The following is a 16,666-nucleotide window of genomic DNA, read 5'->3' as shown; positions in this document are numbered from 1 at the left end:
CAATCTAGTAGGAAGCTGAAGACAAATGCAGAGTTGGACATCTGCAGCTTAATGTTACCTCCCTCACCCTTTGATCTTTCTCCTTACCTGGTGCCCCTAAAATATGCTTTCCCTTCCCTCCTAATCCCTTCACATTCCCTCAGTCTGAATATGTCCTTGGCACTGACAGCACTCCCAAGTGGTCACCAATTTCCCAACCTCATCTCTCCAGGGAAGTAAGCCAGAGGATGCCCAGGATGCCCACACTGGGCAAGGGCTCCCCATGCTCACCACTAGGAAGGGAATTCTGCTGAAGAGTCCTGGAATGGGAGACTCAGGGTAAAGATGGGGGAAGTGCTGGAGAAGAGAAATAGAGGAGAGAAGCTCGTGTTTCTTTCTCTCTTACTTCCCAATGTCATTTTCCAAGACACAGAGCCACATGCTAAAATTCACCATCCCAGGAAATTCACTTAAAAATGTGCATGCATGTGTGCTCCCTTTCTCCACTCCTGCCCCCCCTTCTCTCTTCTCTCTCTCTCTCTCTCTCTCTCTCCTCTCTCTCTCTTTCTCTTTCTCTCTCTCTCTCTCTTTTTCTCTTTCTCTCTCTCTCTCTCTCTCTCTCTCTCTCTCTCTCTCTCTCTTCCCCTTTTTCTTTCTCTCTCTCTCTCTCCTCTCTCTCTCTCTCTCTCTCTCTCTCTCCTCTTTCTCTCTCTCTCTCTTCTCTCTCTCTGTCTCTGTCTCTCTCTGTCTCTATCTCTGTCTCTGTGTGTGTGTGTCTCTCTCTCTCTTCTCTCTCTCTCTGTCTCTTTCTCTCTCTCTCTCTCTCTCTCCCCCTTTTTCTTTCTCTCTCTCTCTCTCTCTCTCTCTCCCTCTTTCTCTCTCTCTTCTCTCTCTCTCTCTCTGTCTCTGTCTCTCTCTGTCTCTATCTCTGTCTCTGTGTGTGTGTGTCTCTCTCTCTCTCTCTCTCTCTCTCTCTCTCTCTCTCTGTATGTCTCATTCTTTGTCTCTCTTGTTCTCTCATTCTGTCTCTCTCTGTCTCTATCTCTCTCTCCCTCCCTCTCTCTGTCTCTCTGTCTCTAACACACACACACACACACACACACACACACACACACACACACACCAGTTTACACAGAAACCCTAACACCCATAAGCACAAACTCGGAAGCCCTAACACATGAATGTACACGATAACAAAAACCTCTATGAAATCACACAAACCTGGAGACTCTCCCCAAACTTTTGCTGGCCTACAACCACTGACAGACACCTTCATTTCACATATATACACAAACACATTAGACTGTAAGCTCCTCAAGGGTGGGGCCTGTTTTTTGCCTTTCTTCATATCTTCAGAGCTTAGGTAACTTCATAAATGCTTATCAACTAACTAATCTCTCACCAAGATAACAACCATGTTAATAGTAACCCTAGGCATAAAAACAGCAGGACCCTTTCCATCCGTACCATATATGCCAATATATAGAGTGTATTTACCATTATAAAGGCAACTTGGTGGCAAAGTAAATAGTGCATCAGACTTGGAGTCAGAAACTGTTGAATTCAAATCCTGCCTCAGACACTTACTAGTTATCCTTTCTGAGCCTCCCTCTGAATCTCTGAGTCTCAGTTTCCCCATTTATAAAATTGGAATATTTTTATCCCAACCCTACTTCACAGAGTTGCTTTAAAAATCAAATGAAGGTCACTTATGAAAAGTATTTTACCAACCTTTGAGTGCTACATAACTGCTAGCTATTATTATTATTTGAATTTCCATTTAACAAAGATGAGCCTAAAATGACATTAGTAATAATAATAACTGTTATTTATGTAAGCACTTTAATTACAAAGGCCTTTATAGCCAATACTTCATTTGATCCTTCTATCGTTACCATCCTTACCAACACTACCGTACATGCTGTTATTATCTCTACTTTACAGATGAGTAAAGAGAAGTTCAAAAGAGGACAAATTTCTTGTCTTCTCAATGGGAAAAGGAAGGAATGGCAAGAGGGGAAAAATTTGGAAATGAAAGTAGTAGTAAAAAATTGTTTTTGATTGAGCAAGTTCCTTATTCTCTTTTTTCTAGTCCATAGATAGAAAGATATCAAGATTTGAACCCAGGTCTTGACTCCAATTCTAGCACACTGTGTACACACACACACACACACACACACACACACACATATATACACACACTCATTTACATACATACACATACATACATACTCCCTCACATACATACACATACACACATATAAACATTCACATACACACTCACATTCTCACACACAATCACACACACATACACACTCACACACTTATTCACACACACACACTCCCACATACACACACTCATGCATGCTCAGGCACTCTGACTGACTTGCATTCAGAAAAGCTGAGGAAGGATGCTGATAGACAGGCTGCCCCTCTAGTGGCAGGCCCTCTGAGCTCCAAACAGACCCTCTTTCTTTCAGCCCTCCTCTCTCTGCCTTGTGAACTGGCTGAGTGGGGGACATGAGACAAATGTAGTTAAGACGTCCAGGGCTTTTCCTCAGAGTCCTTGCATGATTAATCCCTTCTCTCCCATTCGATTCCCCCAAAATTCTTTTCCAGAATTTTCTGACTCAAAAAAAAAAGCACCAAAGAAAATCAGGGCATACTCTGGGCCTCAGTTTCCCCATCTGGAAGAGGGGGCCAGGGAAGGCTCCAATCTAATTCTTTCCTGAAGGAGAAAGAGGAGAGGAAAAGGAAAACCTGATGAGGACAGTTAAAGTCATTTAAGACTGGGGTTCACACAGACTGGAGGGCTGGGGAGTGGGGAGAGATCCTTCTATCCTACCAAACCTGGCTCCTGAGAAGGAAGAGGGAGAGGGCTCAGCCCCGGCCCTCTCTCATCTGAAAGGTCCTCAGTAGGCTCCCCTGCCTCAACCCAGGCCACCACTCCCACTGGGAGGGCTTCCATGAGCAAGCCTTTGAATTGAATCCAGCCCACCCCCATAACCACTTCCAGATCCTAGAGCCCATCCAAGAAACTGGCTCCCCTGGGAACTTAGTTCATAAGGAAATGCTGAAAAAGGAAATAAAGAAGGGGGGAGGGGAACACTGCTAAACATATACAAAAAAGCAGAAAAAATGAACTTCTTCCTGAGCAGAAAGACTGTCTTAGGGCAGAGCAACAAAGCAGGGACCTCCCATTCCTCTCCCTCAGGCCTGATTCTTGCCGCCTTCACTAGATCATTAGAGATAAAGAGGAGAGGTTTTTGGGTATTGATGCTGGAATTCAGGATGTTTTCTGTGCCTGGAATGTGCCCCACACACTCCCATTTGAAAACTACCACTCCTTAGAAAGCCCCTCTAGGAAATGCTCAAATGCTACCTCTTCAAAGGAGTCTTTCCTGACCCCATACTTTCCTGACCCCATGCTTTCCTATCCCCAACTCCCCTCCCTAACTCCCAATTTCTGTGTCAGGAGGTCCTCGGTTTAAATTTTAAATCTTTCCTCTACACTTACTGTGCAAGCCCCTTGACCTCTATGTGCCTCATTTGTTTCCTCTGGAAAATGGGGGTAATATTGGCCCAGGGCTCTTGTGAGTATCTAATGAGATAATGGCAAATCTTAAAGCAAATCTAGAAATGTCAGCTGATATTGTTAGTATTACTCAACTGTAAGGTCCATGAGGGCAGGGTTCTGTACATGAGGGTTTAGTAATTATTTGGTGAGTGAATGAATATTTGGTCCAGTGGAAAGCCCCAGAGTCTGGAGTTGGAGAACCTGGGGTTCAAATCCCAGCCCTACCACTTATTGTAAGGCCTTGGACAACTCACATGGTAACTTCTCCAGAAGTCAGTTTCCTCTTCTGTAAAATGAGGAAAGGGGTGAAGAGGACGACCCCTTGGGATCCTTGGACAATGGCGATGATAATGTCTCTGAGAACTTATTGATTATAAGAAGAGGGCCCATCTCTCTCAGGGGCAAGGGTGGATAAGCAGGAACATTTAGGTAATCTGGTCCCCAGATTTCTCCTCTGCCTGCATTAGCCGGGGGACACCTAAGAAGGCCTCAGGGGTCTTTGCCCTGCACTGTGCTAGAGAGGGATTCACTCCATTATCCCTTCTTTACCCTCAGCCTACCGGCCTCCGAGCCCACCACCACAGACTGGCTTCCATCGATACCAGTTCATCCTGTTTGAGCAGCCAGAAAAAGGAAAACCTATCACCCTGACGGCTAATGAAAATGCTAAGAGAGGTAAGACTTCCAGCTTACCCATGGCCCAGCTGGAGCAGACCCCACTGGGGTAATGAAGGCCTCAAGCCCCATAGTACTAAGCTTCTGAAATCTCAGTTGAGCAAAGGGTTTCCCTTCTTTGGGAAAGTCAAGCCTGGGCCAAAGAGGTGGCATCTCCCCAAGAGAGCAAAGTCCAGGAACCAAGGGCATAACTATGAAAGGAACCCCAGATGGAAAGGACGAGCAATCTCCCCTAGTGACCCCAGGGGTATGGGCAGTAACCCTACAGCAACCACCCCCGCTGGTAATTGGGTCTGATCTGGGCAAGAGGACTTTGGAATACCTCCCTGCCAGCTTGTTCTCCATAAAACTCCTCTATGGCCAAGGCCAAGGCAGCCTCAAGCCCAGCCTGATGCCCACTCCCCTCTCTGAATTCTTGTTAACTGCCCTCCCACAAGACCTGAGCGGAGAGCTCCCTCCATCCCCTCCTGCCCTTGGCTGGGGGAGAGTAGAATGTCGGGGTTCCAGCAACCACCTGACATAATCCGTGCCCCTGAGTGAACCCCCCCTTCTTTCGGAGCCTTAGATTTCCATTCCAGGAAAATGGAAGAAAAGCAAAAAGAAGAATATTTCAAGAGTCTGTCAGGATGAGGTGGTGGGAGGGAAGGGAGGTAGCAGAAGGAGGTAAGCCGGGGAGCAGTGATGTCAATCAAGGCAGAGTCAGCAGAAGGGCGGCCGGGGAGAAGCGGCTGGCCCAGCCCAAGCTCTTCTTCCCTCTCCCAACATCTGCCCGGCCTAGCCCCAGAAACTTCCTCCCCTTCCCAAATCTGGGATTCCCAAAAAGCGAGCCTTTGTCCTTTAGAGAAGGAAGGCGCAGATTCCAGAATATTAGCCACCAAGCAGAGGACTCCGGGGGTCCCGAATCATTAGATTAGTTTAGGTTAGGATTCTGCCTCGGATACTTAGTAGCAGGAGGCTTAACTTTTCTAAGATTGTTTCCTTATCTGGAAAAAAGGGGACAATAATAACACCTGCTGCCTTTGCAAGCAGGCTGTGAGGATGAATGAGAAAACCTAAGTAAGTAAAGAACTCTGCAAACTGCAACTTTGTAGTAAAGTATATACTACAAATATATCAATACAGTAGCTATTCTTAACCAATCCTCTCGGTGCCCTCGGCACCCTTCTGAGCTGCGAATTGTGGGGGGCACCGATGCCCTCCCAGACGCCATCCTGCCCCTTTAGTACCCCTGGGGAATGAGCCCATTCTCTGGGAGAGTGGGGAGGGGGAAGGAGGGGGGAGGATGGGAAAGCGGCTGATTTCACAGAGCAGAAGGAAAAGGAAGGAGCCAGATCACGGAGGACCTGGAAAGGCTTGGTCTTGACGAGGAGTCAGGAAGGGTGCTGTAGGTCGCTGAGCAGGGAAGGGAGGAGGTGGATTCTCAAAGATGAGGCTGGCACAGGAGCTAGAAGGGAGCAGGGCAAGCCTGGAGGCACCAGACCAAGGTGAGAGGCTGTTACCGAGGGTAGGTAAGAGGTAATGAGAGCCTCAACTAGATGGCTTACGGGACTCCAGGCAGGGGAGAAAGCCTATAGGCTCAGGGCCAGCTGGGGCCCAGAGACCATGGCCTTCTCCTCATTGTCTTTTCATGGGGAATCACTGATAGGTGATGCTGTCCCCAGCCCTCTGTGTCTCCTCCATAGCAAGTAGGCATCCTGGCGAGCAGAAAGGAAGGGGAAAAATGTATGGGGGTGGGGGGGGAAGGGTCCATTTTCCCTATTCAGAATCAGTGTCTCCCAGATCCAGACTGAGGAGTTAGAACCAAAGTGGGGTGACACATGCCCCCCGCTCTCAGCCCTGGCTGAGACTCCAAGGTCTGGCAAACAGACACAGGTTAGAGGCAGGCCCACAGAAGCAATGTCCCAACCAATTCCAGACATGTCTGGGCATCAAAATTGGCCCAGGCACTGGGGTGCTAAGACCCCATGAAGGGCCCCGGAGGCAGGTTTGGATCCGGCCTCCTCTGGCTGCACAAATTCCATCCTGCTGTCCCACTTCCAACATACTTTCAGTGCCCTCCCTTCTTCCACCCACCCCCCCTCCCAGCATACTGTCCCCCAAGTATGTTCTTGTACTGTTTTATAAGTCTCTGGAATAAATATGATGTCACAAGCCCTCTTTTCCATTGGGGACTTTCAGAACTAGTCAAGATGGGGCGGAGAAAGGGGAAGATCAAATGGTATCAGACTAGGATCTAATCATGAGAACCGGAGGGAGAAAGAAGGGAAAATCTCTACTGCTCATTCTCACTCTTCAACCCTAACCCCCTGCCTCCCTTGATTGCACAGAAGCCGCCTTCTTAGATTGTGGGTAGAGGAAAGGAAAGAGGAAAGAAAAAGGGGCTGGAACAATTTCAGGCCCAGGGAACATATACAGGCTCAGGCTCCTCTGCTTTCCTACCCTAATCCTAATACCCATTCTCCTGCACAATCTCTTCCCCTGACCATCCATAGCTAAAAACCTGAGCCTTTGCTCAGAATACTTGGCTCACATGTGTCAATTGGTTTCCTCTGAACTTGACTCAGTATTGGTCCTGAATGAGGCTCCGCTTGGAACATATTGGATACAACTTGATGACCTTCAGAGTAAAGAGTTTAGAAGGCCTGTGGCTGTCCCTCCCAGCAAAGTACTTCCCCAAACCCTGCCAGCCACTCCCTAATGCTAGAGATGCTACTAGGGTTTCCTAAAGTCATAAGCAGATTTTTAGCCCCAAAATTTTAACTTTTAAGTTGTTTTCAGTGGTAGCTATGATAGGAGCAATCTGTGAGTAAAATTTAAAGGCAAGTTGATAGCAACTTAATTTCTGACAGCCATAGGAAATAGTTTATCTTTATATCTACAGTAAGCATTTCTTGTTTGTCCAGGGATCTGAAGGAACACACTGGGAGTGATTTTGTGATGAGTTATTCTAAACTGCAGTAAAATGTGCTTTTAAATGCTGTGATAGAAACAGCCTAAATTATTAAAGCGTAAAGTACACAAGGACTTGCTGAAGACCCCAATGCGCAAGCGCGCGCACACACACGCACTCTTACCATTCAGCAGATAATGATAATAGAAGGCTTGATCCAGTTAAGAGTCACATTCACTAAGACAGTCTCTAAGTTACATTCCCCAGAAATGGGTATAGGGGTTCCATGGAGGCACTAGATGATAAAGCAGTCCCCAAATGGGAAGTTTTAAAAGCATTCATTAGAGCAGATCATCCCACACACACACTTCATTACTCTTTACATGGATACTATTTCCATCTTACAGAACCACTCCTCCCACCCTTGACCTCTCATCTCTAGGCTTCTAGGGAATATACCTCTAAGACTCTTCCTCTAAGAAATGAGACTCTAGGCTAGATCTTCCAGAGTTTCCACAAAGGTAGGTAGCAAACCGTGTTAGACCTGAGTTCAAGTCCAGCCTCAGATACTTAACCTCCATTTACCTTAGTTTCATCAGCTGTAAAATGGGGATAATAGTAATTATCTCACAGGGTTAGTGTGAGGCTCAAATAGGATTTGTAAAAAACACTTAACACAGTGTCTGGCACATAATTGGTACAATAAATGCTTGTTCCCTTTCCCTGACTCTAGAATTTGTGCTCTTGAGAATCTTTATTTGTGCACTTGTCATCTTTTATTTAAACACTTCTTAAAGATCCTCATCAGCCTTGTCTTCTACTTCCCTTTTCTCACCCTATAGTGTCTAGTGCTATGTTCATGTCCACAAACATACATACTTACACACACACACACACACACACACACACCCTTTCTCATTCATAGACTCACACACATTCTCACACCCACACATCTATATAAACATACACAGCCCCCATGTACTTCCTCAGCCAACTCTGAGATTCTGTAACTCTTTTAGGAGCTTGAAAAAACATCCTCATGAATGAAAATTTCTCTCATTGCCATCTTCATCCTCCCTGACCTCAAGGCAAAGTGATGGAAGGGACCCAAGTTAATAACCACAGCTCACACATTCGGGACCTTGTCAAGAGTTTTCTCAGTAAGCATTCCATAGGATCCTCATAAACCCCACAAGATGGATTGAATAGGTATCATGGTTTCCATTTGACAGATAAGGAAACCACATCCCAGAGAAACTGCACCTGACCCAGGGTCACTTCCGCTGAGCCCAGCTGTCAAAAATAAATCCATTCCCCTTCCCCTTTCTTAGCCCTCCTCCTCACCCAATGAGCCAGTGAGGCTTCCCAAAGGTGAGGATTAAGAGACTAGAGGGAGGCCTAACTGCCCCCCAAAGCTCCTCCCTCCCTGACCAAAGGCTGCAATCAGCCCTGGGAAATTGCCCCCCTCAGCCAAAGGGGCTGGCAGAAGTCCCAGAGAGAAAACCCAAACAAGAGGGGAAAAGCCGTTTATGGTAAATGGAGAAGAGCCCGGGAGTGGGGGACATGATGGTGTGTGACCTTAGGCCATTCTGGGTCTCTGCCTCCTCCTTAACGAAATGAGGGTGTTGGACTAGATTGTGTGTGAGGCCCCTTTCAGTTCTGGCTCTCCCTTCCCTAGGAGCCCCACTTTACACACCCCAGAATTTGGCCCTTGCACTGTTGTATCCATCTCCTGACAATGAAACAGGAAGGATGGGCTGAAACTTGTCAGACACTGAAGTGTATCTCTGAGTGGCTAAGTGAAGACCTGAGGGTATAATAGGTGAATAAGACAAAGGTCATTGGGAAGAAGGTGACGGACTGTATTTTAGAAATGAAATTTCAAAGCATAAAAGTCACACACACACACACACACACACACACACACACACACACACACTTTATTTTCTTAAAATGGGAACTCTTCCCCAAATTGCTGTGGGGCTTGGTGGCAGAGCAGCCTCCCTGGAGTTTCTGGTTGCCAGTCCCCTCCGCTCTCCCAGACCTCTTCGTGCAAGTGCAGGTTTTGGGGGGAGGCTCGGGGAGCCTGTGCCGACGACCCCCCACGAGGCCCCAGCACCGCCCTGAGTCAGCTCTGAACGCTTATGCAAGGTATCTCTCTTGCTTGGACAGGCACCACCCATCTGGCCGAGCTGGTAAAACTGGGGGCTTGGCAGAGCCCCAGCTGGGGCCTTTCTAGGGCAATTCTCAGATGGACACCTTAGCCTTGTCCCGTTCCCAGAACACCCTGGGCCAGCCAGCGCGTCCTTATTCAAAGTAGTAAGTAAGAAATCACGGGGGAAAACCTGACAGACAGATAATAATAATATCCCAAGCTCCCCGAAACCTTCCAACCCCCCGAGCAAACGTCTTGCCAGAAGTGTTTACAGGAAGTGCAGTGAGCCAGCAGTCACCTCGCTGGAGGCCCGGCTCCTCCTCGCAGGAACCGCATGACCCCTGGTTCTCTTGCAGCTCTGACATCACTCGCTCACGTGGCAAACACTCATTCCCCAGCAGCTGGAGGAGGCCCAGCGGTCAAGACCACAGCGGCTGTCTTCAAGGGGTTTACAGTCTGATAGGAGTGAGGTACAAAGACAAATTAATCTCCGTGAGAACAGAAAAAGCGTCCAAGAGCAACACACAGTGCTATCAGATGAGGGAGAGGCTGAGCGGTGAGGAAGGCTCGGAGTGGACAGCCTCCCAAGGGCTACGAGTCTCCCTCGCTGCTCTTCCCAAAGAGAGGGGCCAATGGCGGTCCAAAGGATGCACTGGGGAGGAAGACCACCTGCATCCACACCTAGTTAGCTGCTGCCTCGGAGGAGAGCTTCCGCTAACTCTCCAGAACCAGCTTCTGGTTCTCCCCGCCAGGGTCCTCTGGGCCTTTGGGCAACCCTGCCAGTCTCTGTCTGAAACGGGAGGGAACGGGGGCTTCCCCCGGGGGATCTAAATCTTCACATGCTAACTCTTCTCCTCCGGCTAAAGTCAAAGTTAGCTTCTCCACTCCAAGATTCCCCCACTCAGCAAATAATCTCCAGGCGTAATTGAATGTGGTGGAACGGGGGCTTTTCAGCCTCAGAGTGGAAGTCTCTGGATGTCATTTAATGGCATAAAAAATAAAAGGCTCAGGCCTCCCGCCTACCAGCACCAGGATATCATTAATCTCAGTAGAAAAGCATCAGCGCTCCTATCACCGCCAGCCAGCCCTGCCAACGAGCCAGACAAATTACAGACTTAAGCCAGGATCCTGGCGGGACTGTTATTAGGCTGGAGTTGATTTTTTTTTTTTTTTTGCAGGGCCACTGTCCCTGATGGGAGGCAGTAGAGCAGTGGTCTAGGAGGTACATGGGAAAGCAGTGAGTGGGAACAGCATGGCTCCCAGGCTCACCAGCTGCAGAGTAAAGAGGGCTGGGTGGAGTTCTATCAGTCAGACCAAAAGCTGCCCCACTTGGAGATGGCAGGAGCCAGTAGGCTCAAGGAGAATTCTAGGGAGAACTAGCAGGACTTTCCCACTAAGTCTATCTGAGGTCCCATTCCCCCTTATTTCTCCAGCGGACCAGAAATGAAATAATGGTTGACATTAGTCACTGACACTGAAAATGTACAAAGTACATGGTAAGCAGGTTACCCCAGGAATCGTGTCCATTTTACAGATAAGGGAAGCAAGGGTCAGAAAGGCTGTATGACTACTTAACCCCAGCTGCCTCCTCACCATGGCCCTATTCTCAAATCATTTCCACTCTACTGGAAACTTGGATTCTATTCCTGGATCCCCTGATTCTGATAGCAGAGTTTTCCCCTTATCTTGCAATGGCTCAGATCTCTCTATCTTCAGTATCCTCACCGAACCCCCAACCAGGTACCCTCCTTCCTTCCTCCTCCTCTCCGTTTCCAGGTTCCCTTTATATGTCATGTAGCATACAAGTTCTTTAAGGGCAGAGACTGCTTTATATGCATATCCCCAGTACTTAGCACAGTGCCTGGCATATAATAAGTTCTATTTATCTGGAATTCAACTAATAAGTGCCAGAATCATGATTCAAACTCAGATTTCCAAGTGTAGAGAAGTCTTTCCTCTACACTCCACCACGGTCCGGGTAGGTGATGGGGAGGGAAGAACAGCAGAAGGTATGAGGCCATCACTCACCTGTATCTCAAAGGTGACTTCAGGAAAAAAAACTTCCTAGCAATTAGCACTTAGTGGGATGAGCTAACTTGAAAGGTACTAGTTCCCCCTTCACTGTAGGCTTTAAATGGACTTGTCTGGATGTCACAGAAGGGATCACGATACAGAGAAACACAAGTCAAAAGACCTAGAACTGGACAAGATCTCATAAACAACCTAGTCCCACCCTCTCACTTTACATATAAGGAAATTGAGGACACTGGAAGGTAAAGGGATTTGCCTAAAATCAAACAGAAACTCAGTATCAGAGGTAAGATTTGAATCCATTTCCTCTGATTCCAGAATTAGTGTTCTTTCTATTGTTGGGCTAACTGTCCTCTAAAATTCCTTCTAACTTTGAGGTTTAATGAGAAGGGAAAAGATTCAAGAGATATTTCATAAACAGAAAAGGGAAGGTAGACAACTGATCGTGGAAGGCTGGGGCAATAACTTCAGAGTTTCAAGCCTGGGTGACTAATAAATGTTCAATGCTATTAACAAAAGAGAGAGTTTTAGAGAGGATTGGGGCAACCAATTTTGGAAATGTTGGAGATATGAGTATTATTCTTCCATTTATAATCTCCTGACATGTGTGTGTCTATGTGGGGTGTGTGTGTGTGTGCTACCTATAGCAATGTCTCCCAAGCACTGGAATGGTGAGGTTGGGACCAAGACTAGAAATGGTGAGAAGTCAAGACTAGAACTACGGATCTGGAAATTATCTGTATAGAAACTGACCTTCGGAGGAGCTGATTGCCAAGGAATTGGTGCAGAGAGATAAGGAAAGAGTGCTAAAAATTGGGGGATACTCACACTTCAGGGATGGGACCAAGACAAATTAGTGAAGAACTGAGAAGAGGATCCATGATAATGCAGGAGTCAAGGCAGCCAAAGAACAAGAGAAATTATCAGTATCTTGGAATGAGTGTTCAATGGTGGAGGTACTGTGGAAAAGTCAAGGAGGATGGTCCAAAATGGCCATTGGATTTTGGTGTTGAAGAGATTGTTAATAACCTTAAAGAAATTCAGAAGAGGGATTGAGAATGGAAGACAAATTGAAAAACACTGAGGAGTGTATGGGTGAGGAACAACTAGAAACAAGTGGGAACTATTCTTCCTAGAAATTTGGCAATTAAGGAGCTAAGAAGGTAGGTGGAAAGAGTATCCACATCAAGGGAAACTTTTTGTTTTTGTTTTTTTAATTGGAAAGATCTGAATGGTGAAGGACCTTAAGCCCATGCTACATGAGGATCATTTTGAGGAGAGCAGGATATTTAGCCAGGAGAAGAAAAGACTCAAGATTTGATAAAGTGGAGAGAAATTAGACTTTTTCTTCTTAACCCCAGAGAATAGAACTTAAGGGGAAGGGAAGAAGGTAGTGGGTAGGGAGAGATTTTCAAAGAGCTAAATATAATACTTGGTGAATGGGAAGACTTTCTAATGATTAAAACTATCTGAAATAGAATGGGCAGCTTTGACAGGTGATGAGTTCTCCTTCACTGGAGGTGTTTGAGCTAAGGCTAGATGGCCATTTGTGTTGTAGCAGAGATGCTTTTTCCATTGTGGACTGCCTCAGATGGTCTCTGAGGTCCCTTCCAGATCTAAAAGTCTGTGAATGTGTCTTTGACAAAGAGTTAGGAGCCAATAAAACCTAAGAGACAGATGATTGATCTAAAAAGGTCATGGAGAAGATGGAGATGAATTAAGGTCGAGATCACATGTGAAAATTGGGAATGGGAAGATCATCTCAAGGAGAGGGAAGGACATTGAGAAATTTTGAGATGTGGAAGAGGGTCAATAAAGGATTTATGGCATGGTTTTCATCTTTTGAGGCATTGCTGAAAGTGAGGTAGGAAAGGATTACCCCTGGACACTTATAGGAGAATTGAACAAAAGAATTCCAGTGCACTAGTGAGAGCCCAATTAACATTAAACAAAATGAATTTCCAGTGGCCTCAATACAAATCTGTAATTTCTTCCTATGACCAAATTAGGAAGTCTGGGAATTAGCAGGGTGAGAATGATGCAAGGTCAAGAAGGAAGAATTTACTAGCACCTGTCATATAAATAGGCAAGAACAGGAGGGTCTTCGGGGAGCCATGGTCTGAATGCCAGCCCCGCTCTAATATCCTGGGACTCCTAAGCAGACTTACTGCTGCCCTTCTTCACCTAGCAAGGTACAAAGCACCATCCCAGAAAGCAATGCATATATCAGGCCTCTCCTCCTTGTTTCTCCCTTTCAGTCAGAATGAAACCATAGGTTTTGATTGGACCCTCTGGAGTTACACTCTCGCAAAAACCCAGGAAGAGCCACCTTGGCAGGCTTTTGTGTATAAGCTCCACATGGCACAGACAGCTGACTCCATTCCAGCTTGTGGAAAGAGGCTGATCCATACATAGTGGGACTCTTCTCAGAGCAGTAACCACAAAGAAACCACAGTCCTCTGGCTCCTTGCTTGAAACACCCTCAGCCCCCTCACCAAGGGTCTGACTCACTCCTCTTCCTTTTAGATCTTTCAGAGGAAGAGAAGGGTGCCACAGGAAGAGAGACAGACAGAGAGATAGAAACAGAGAGAGACAGGAGATAGAGAAAGATGAGACGAGACAGAGAGGAAGAGAGACACAGAGACAGAGAAGGAGACAGAAAGGAATGGGGAAAGGAAGAGGAGAAGGAGAGGGAAAGAGAGACAAAAGATGAGAGAGACAGAAACAGAGATAGAGAAGAACAAGATACAGACATCCAGAGAGGAAGGGAGAGACAGAGAGATGAAAAGGGAAAGGGAAAAGGAGGAGAGAGACAGAGAGACAGAGACAGACCGACAGAGAGAGACTGGGGGAAGGGGAGATGAGTAAAGAGAAAGGAGCAGCTTCCCAATAGAATCAGAGAGGAGGTGACTATGATATGGATATATCTGTTTCCAAGAGTAGAACTTGAAGATAGGGCCCGTTCTTAAATATTTGCCAACAAAAACTAAGCATAGTGTTGCTGGAGAAGGACATGACTAGAGTAGGATATAAGTTGCTGGGAGCCATGAGACCCCAAGGTGCCCCCATAGACCTGGAAGGAAGGAAGTTCTCAGGGGTGTAGGGGATTTCTCTTTGTCATCACCTCCTGCCAGGTTCACATGCCCACCCTCCATCACCTTCCTTCCTCACTGTTCTCGTTCCCTTGGAACACGGTCTAACAGATTACAATTCCTGGTGAATTTGGAGGAGAAAAGAATGATCCAAGTTTTGGTTAAGTGGAATCTTTTTCCAAGAAAAAGAGCACTGATCTCTTTGAGTCAGTAGAAACCAGACTCTAACCCTGCCTCTGACACTTAGTAGTTTGGGTGACCCTGGGCAAATCACTTAATTTGTCTGCCTCAATTCATAAATGGGGATCATAATAGCCCCAGGCTTGTTGTGAGGATGGAGTGAGGTGATATCTGTAAAGCACTTAGCATAGTGTCTGACACATAGTGCTATATAAATGCATATTTTCTTCCTCTTCCTTATAAAGTCTTGCATTTAGTAGGCACTCAATAAATGCTTACTGAATTGTTGTAGATTGAAAGAGGAAGAGGAAAAGATGCCATAGCTACACTTGAGATAGAGAACATGATGATAACGGACCACAGAGGGGAAAAGGAGGAGCTAATTCATTTTGCTTCTGTTTTCTCTTCCAAGAAGAGTGATCTTCAAACTGGGATATATAAAACAACAAAGGGTTAGCAAGATATTGATATCCCAGACATTAAGGAGTGCACAGTAAGAATGCTTCTATCCACCCTTAATGAGTTTAGGATATGAGACCTCCATGGACATCAATCAAAGTACTATGAAAACAAACCAAAAAGCCTGGGTAGACATGATTGCTGAGCCACAGAGAGGTGACGTAAGTTGCTCAGAAAGATCATTTCCCCCTACCTGTGTACCACCTACATAGATAATAATTGATAGCCTTAGGATTTGGACCTAGGTTCTTGGACTTCAATCTAATACTTTTCCTACCCTAATCCACTAGAACTCTGAGAAGGACACAGGTAATGATACTGCTCACAAAAGCTCTTTTATTTGGGATTTTCAAATAATTGTCCAATATAATGAACAAGATGGGAGATTTGGTCCATTACTCAAGATTTAATGGAATTTGACCCCAAAACTTTAAATATCCATTTTAAAAAAGAACCTTGTTTTCTGGCCTTGAACATAATAACTACCATGTATCTTTAAGTCTAAATTTCTTCAGACAAAATATCTCTAGTTTCTTCAAGTAGCTCCTTATGTGGCATGGTTTGGAGACCTCTGACCATCCTGGTTCCCCAATGCTACATGCTCTCCAATTTGATTTCCTTTTGAAAAGTTGCTGCTTGGATCCAAAGGCAGTATTCTAGATGTGATCTGACCAGGACAACATACATCAGGATTGTTACCTCCTTTCCTAGTGCACACTTCCCTATTGTCTTATTAATTTTTTTTAGCTGTCACGTCACCCTGTTGATTCATACTGAGCTTGTGGTCTACTAAAATCTTCAGGACTTTTTCACATGACCAATAGTTACCAAGTCAAGACTCAGTGACTCTGTATAACTGATTTTTTGAACTCAGCTCTGTTATACTTTCTCTCATTAGATTTCTTCCATCACTCTAGCCTGTCAGGGTCTCTTTGCTTCCAGACTCTGTGGTTGAATAGATTAACTATCTTTTCCAGCTTTGGGTCATCTACAAAGTTTAAAAAGCATGCCATCTACATCCTTATTTAAGAAAAAAAAATATTTAAGAGAAAAGATTCAAGCTGAGATTCCTGGGAGATTTCATTAGATTGAATTCAATTTATTAATCACCATTCTTTATGTCCAGTCCTTCAATTGGTTCTGAAAGTATCTAACTTCTATAATGTAGTCCAGAAGTGTCATACATCTGGCCCACAACATTCCTGACTGAAGTGGGAATGGGATTAAAATGTAATTGGAAAATATTTGACAAAATAAATTAAAAATGCAGTAAAACAGATAATACATTAAAGAGCTAAGTCAATATGCAACCAGTAGGGATTCTAGTATATGGATTAGTGGTTCACCCCTACCCTTCTCTGTCCTTCCCCTTTCCCACCCTCCCCCATTCCCCATTTCTATTTGAGCTTGACACCACTGATCTAGCCTAGATAACTTTATCATCTCCTCAAAGATATTATGGAGTTTATCTCAGCTTTGTCAAAATACAGATATAGCATGTCTATCTCATTCTCCTGGTCCTCTAGTTTCCAACCCTTAAAAAAAAAAAGGAAGTGAAGTTAACTTGGAAGGACCAGCTCTGCTAACTTTTACTGATTAACACTTTCCATTTTGCATTGACAAAGTAT

The 16,666-nt window shown here is 45.5% G+C and overlaps 1 protein-coding gene across 3 annotated transcripts in view; it reads left to right on the top strand.

The window, feature by feature from the left end:
- PEBP4 (phosphatidylethanolamine binding protein 4) overlaps positions 1 to 16,666 on the top strand; it is a 257,467-nt gene that overhangs the window by 236,996 nt on the left and 3,805 nt on the right. For 2 of the 3 annotated variants that reach the window (XM_051975718.1, XM_051975715.1), the window contains 2 exons: positions 4,112 to 4,231; positions 9,633 to 9,746. In XM_051975718.1, coding sequence (XP_051831678.1) covers positions 4,112 to 4,231; positions 9,633 to 9,736 — 224 coding nt within the window. In that variant the 3' untranslated portion in view covers positions 9,737 to 9,746. The remainder of the gene's footprint in view (positions 1 to 4,111; positions 4,232 to 9,632; positions 9,747 to 16,666) is intronic. The other variant, XM_051975716.1, reaches the window with a different exon arrangement.

This window comes from Antechinus flavipes, chromosome 2 (assembly GCF_016432865.1).
Source record: "Antechinus flavipes isolate AdamAnt ecotype Samford, QLD, Australia chromosome 2, AdamAnt_v2, whole genome shotgun sequence".
NCBI classification, from domain to species: Eukaryota; Metazoa; Chordata; class Mammalia; order Dasyuromorphia; family Dasyuridae; genus Antechinus; species Antechinus flavipes.
This window is presented reverse-complemented; position numbering and strand designations above follow the sequence as displayed.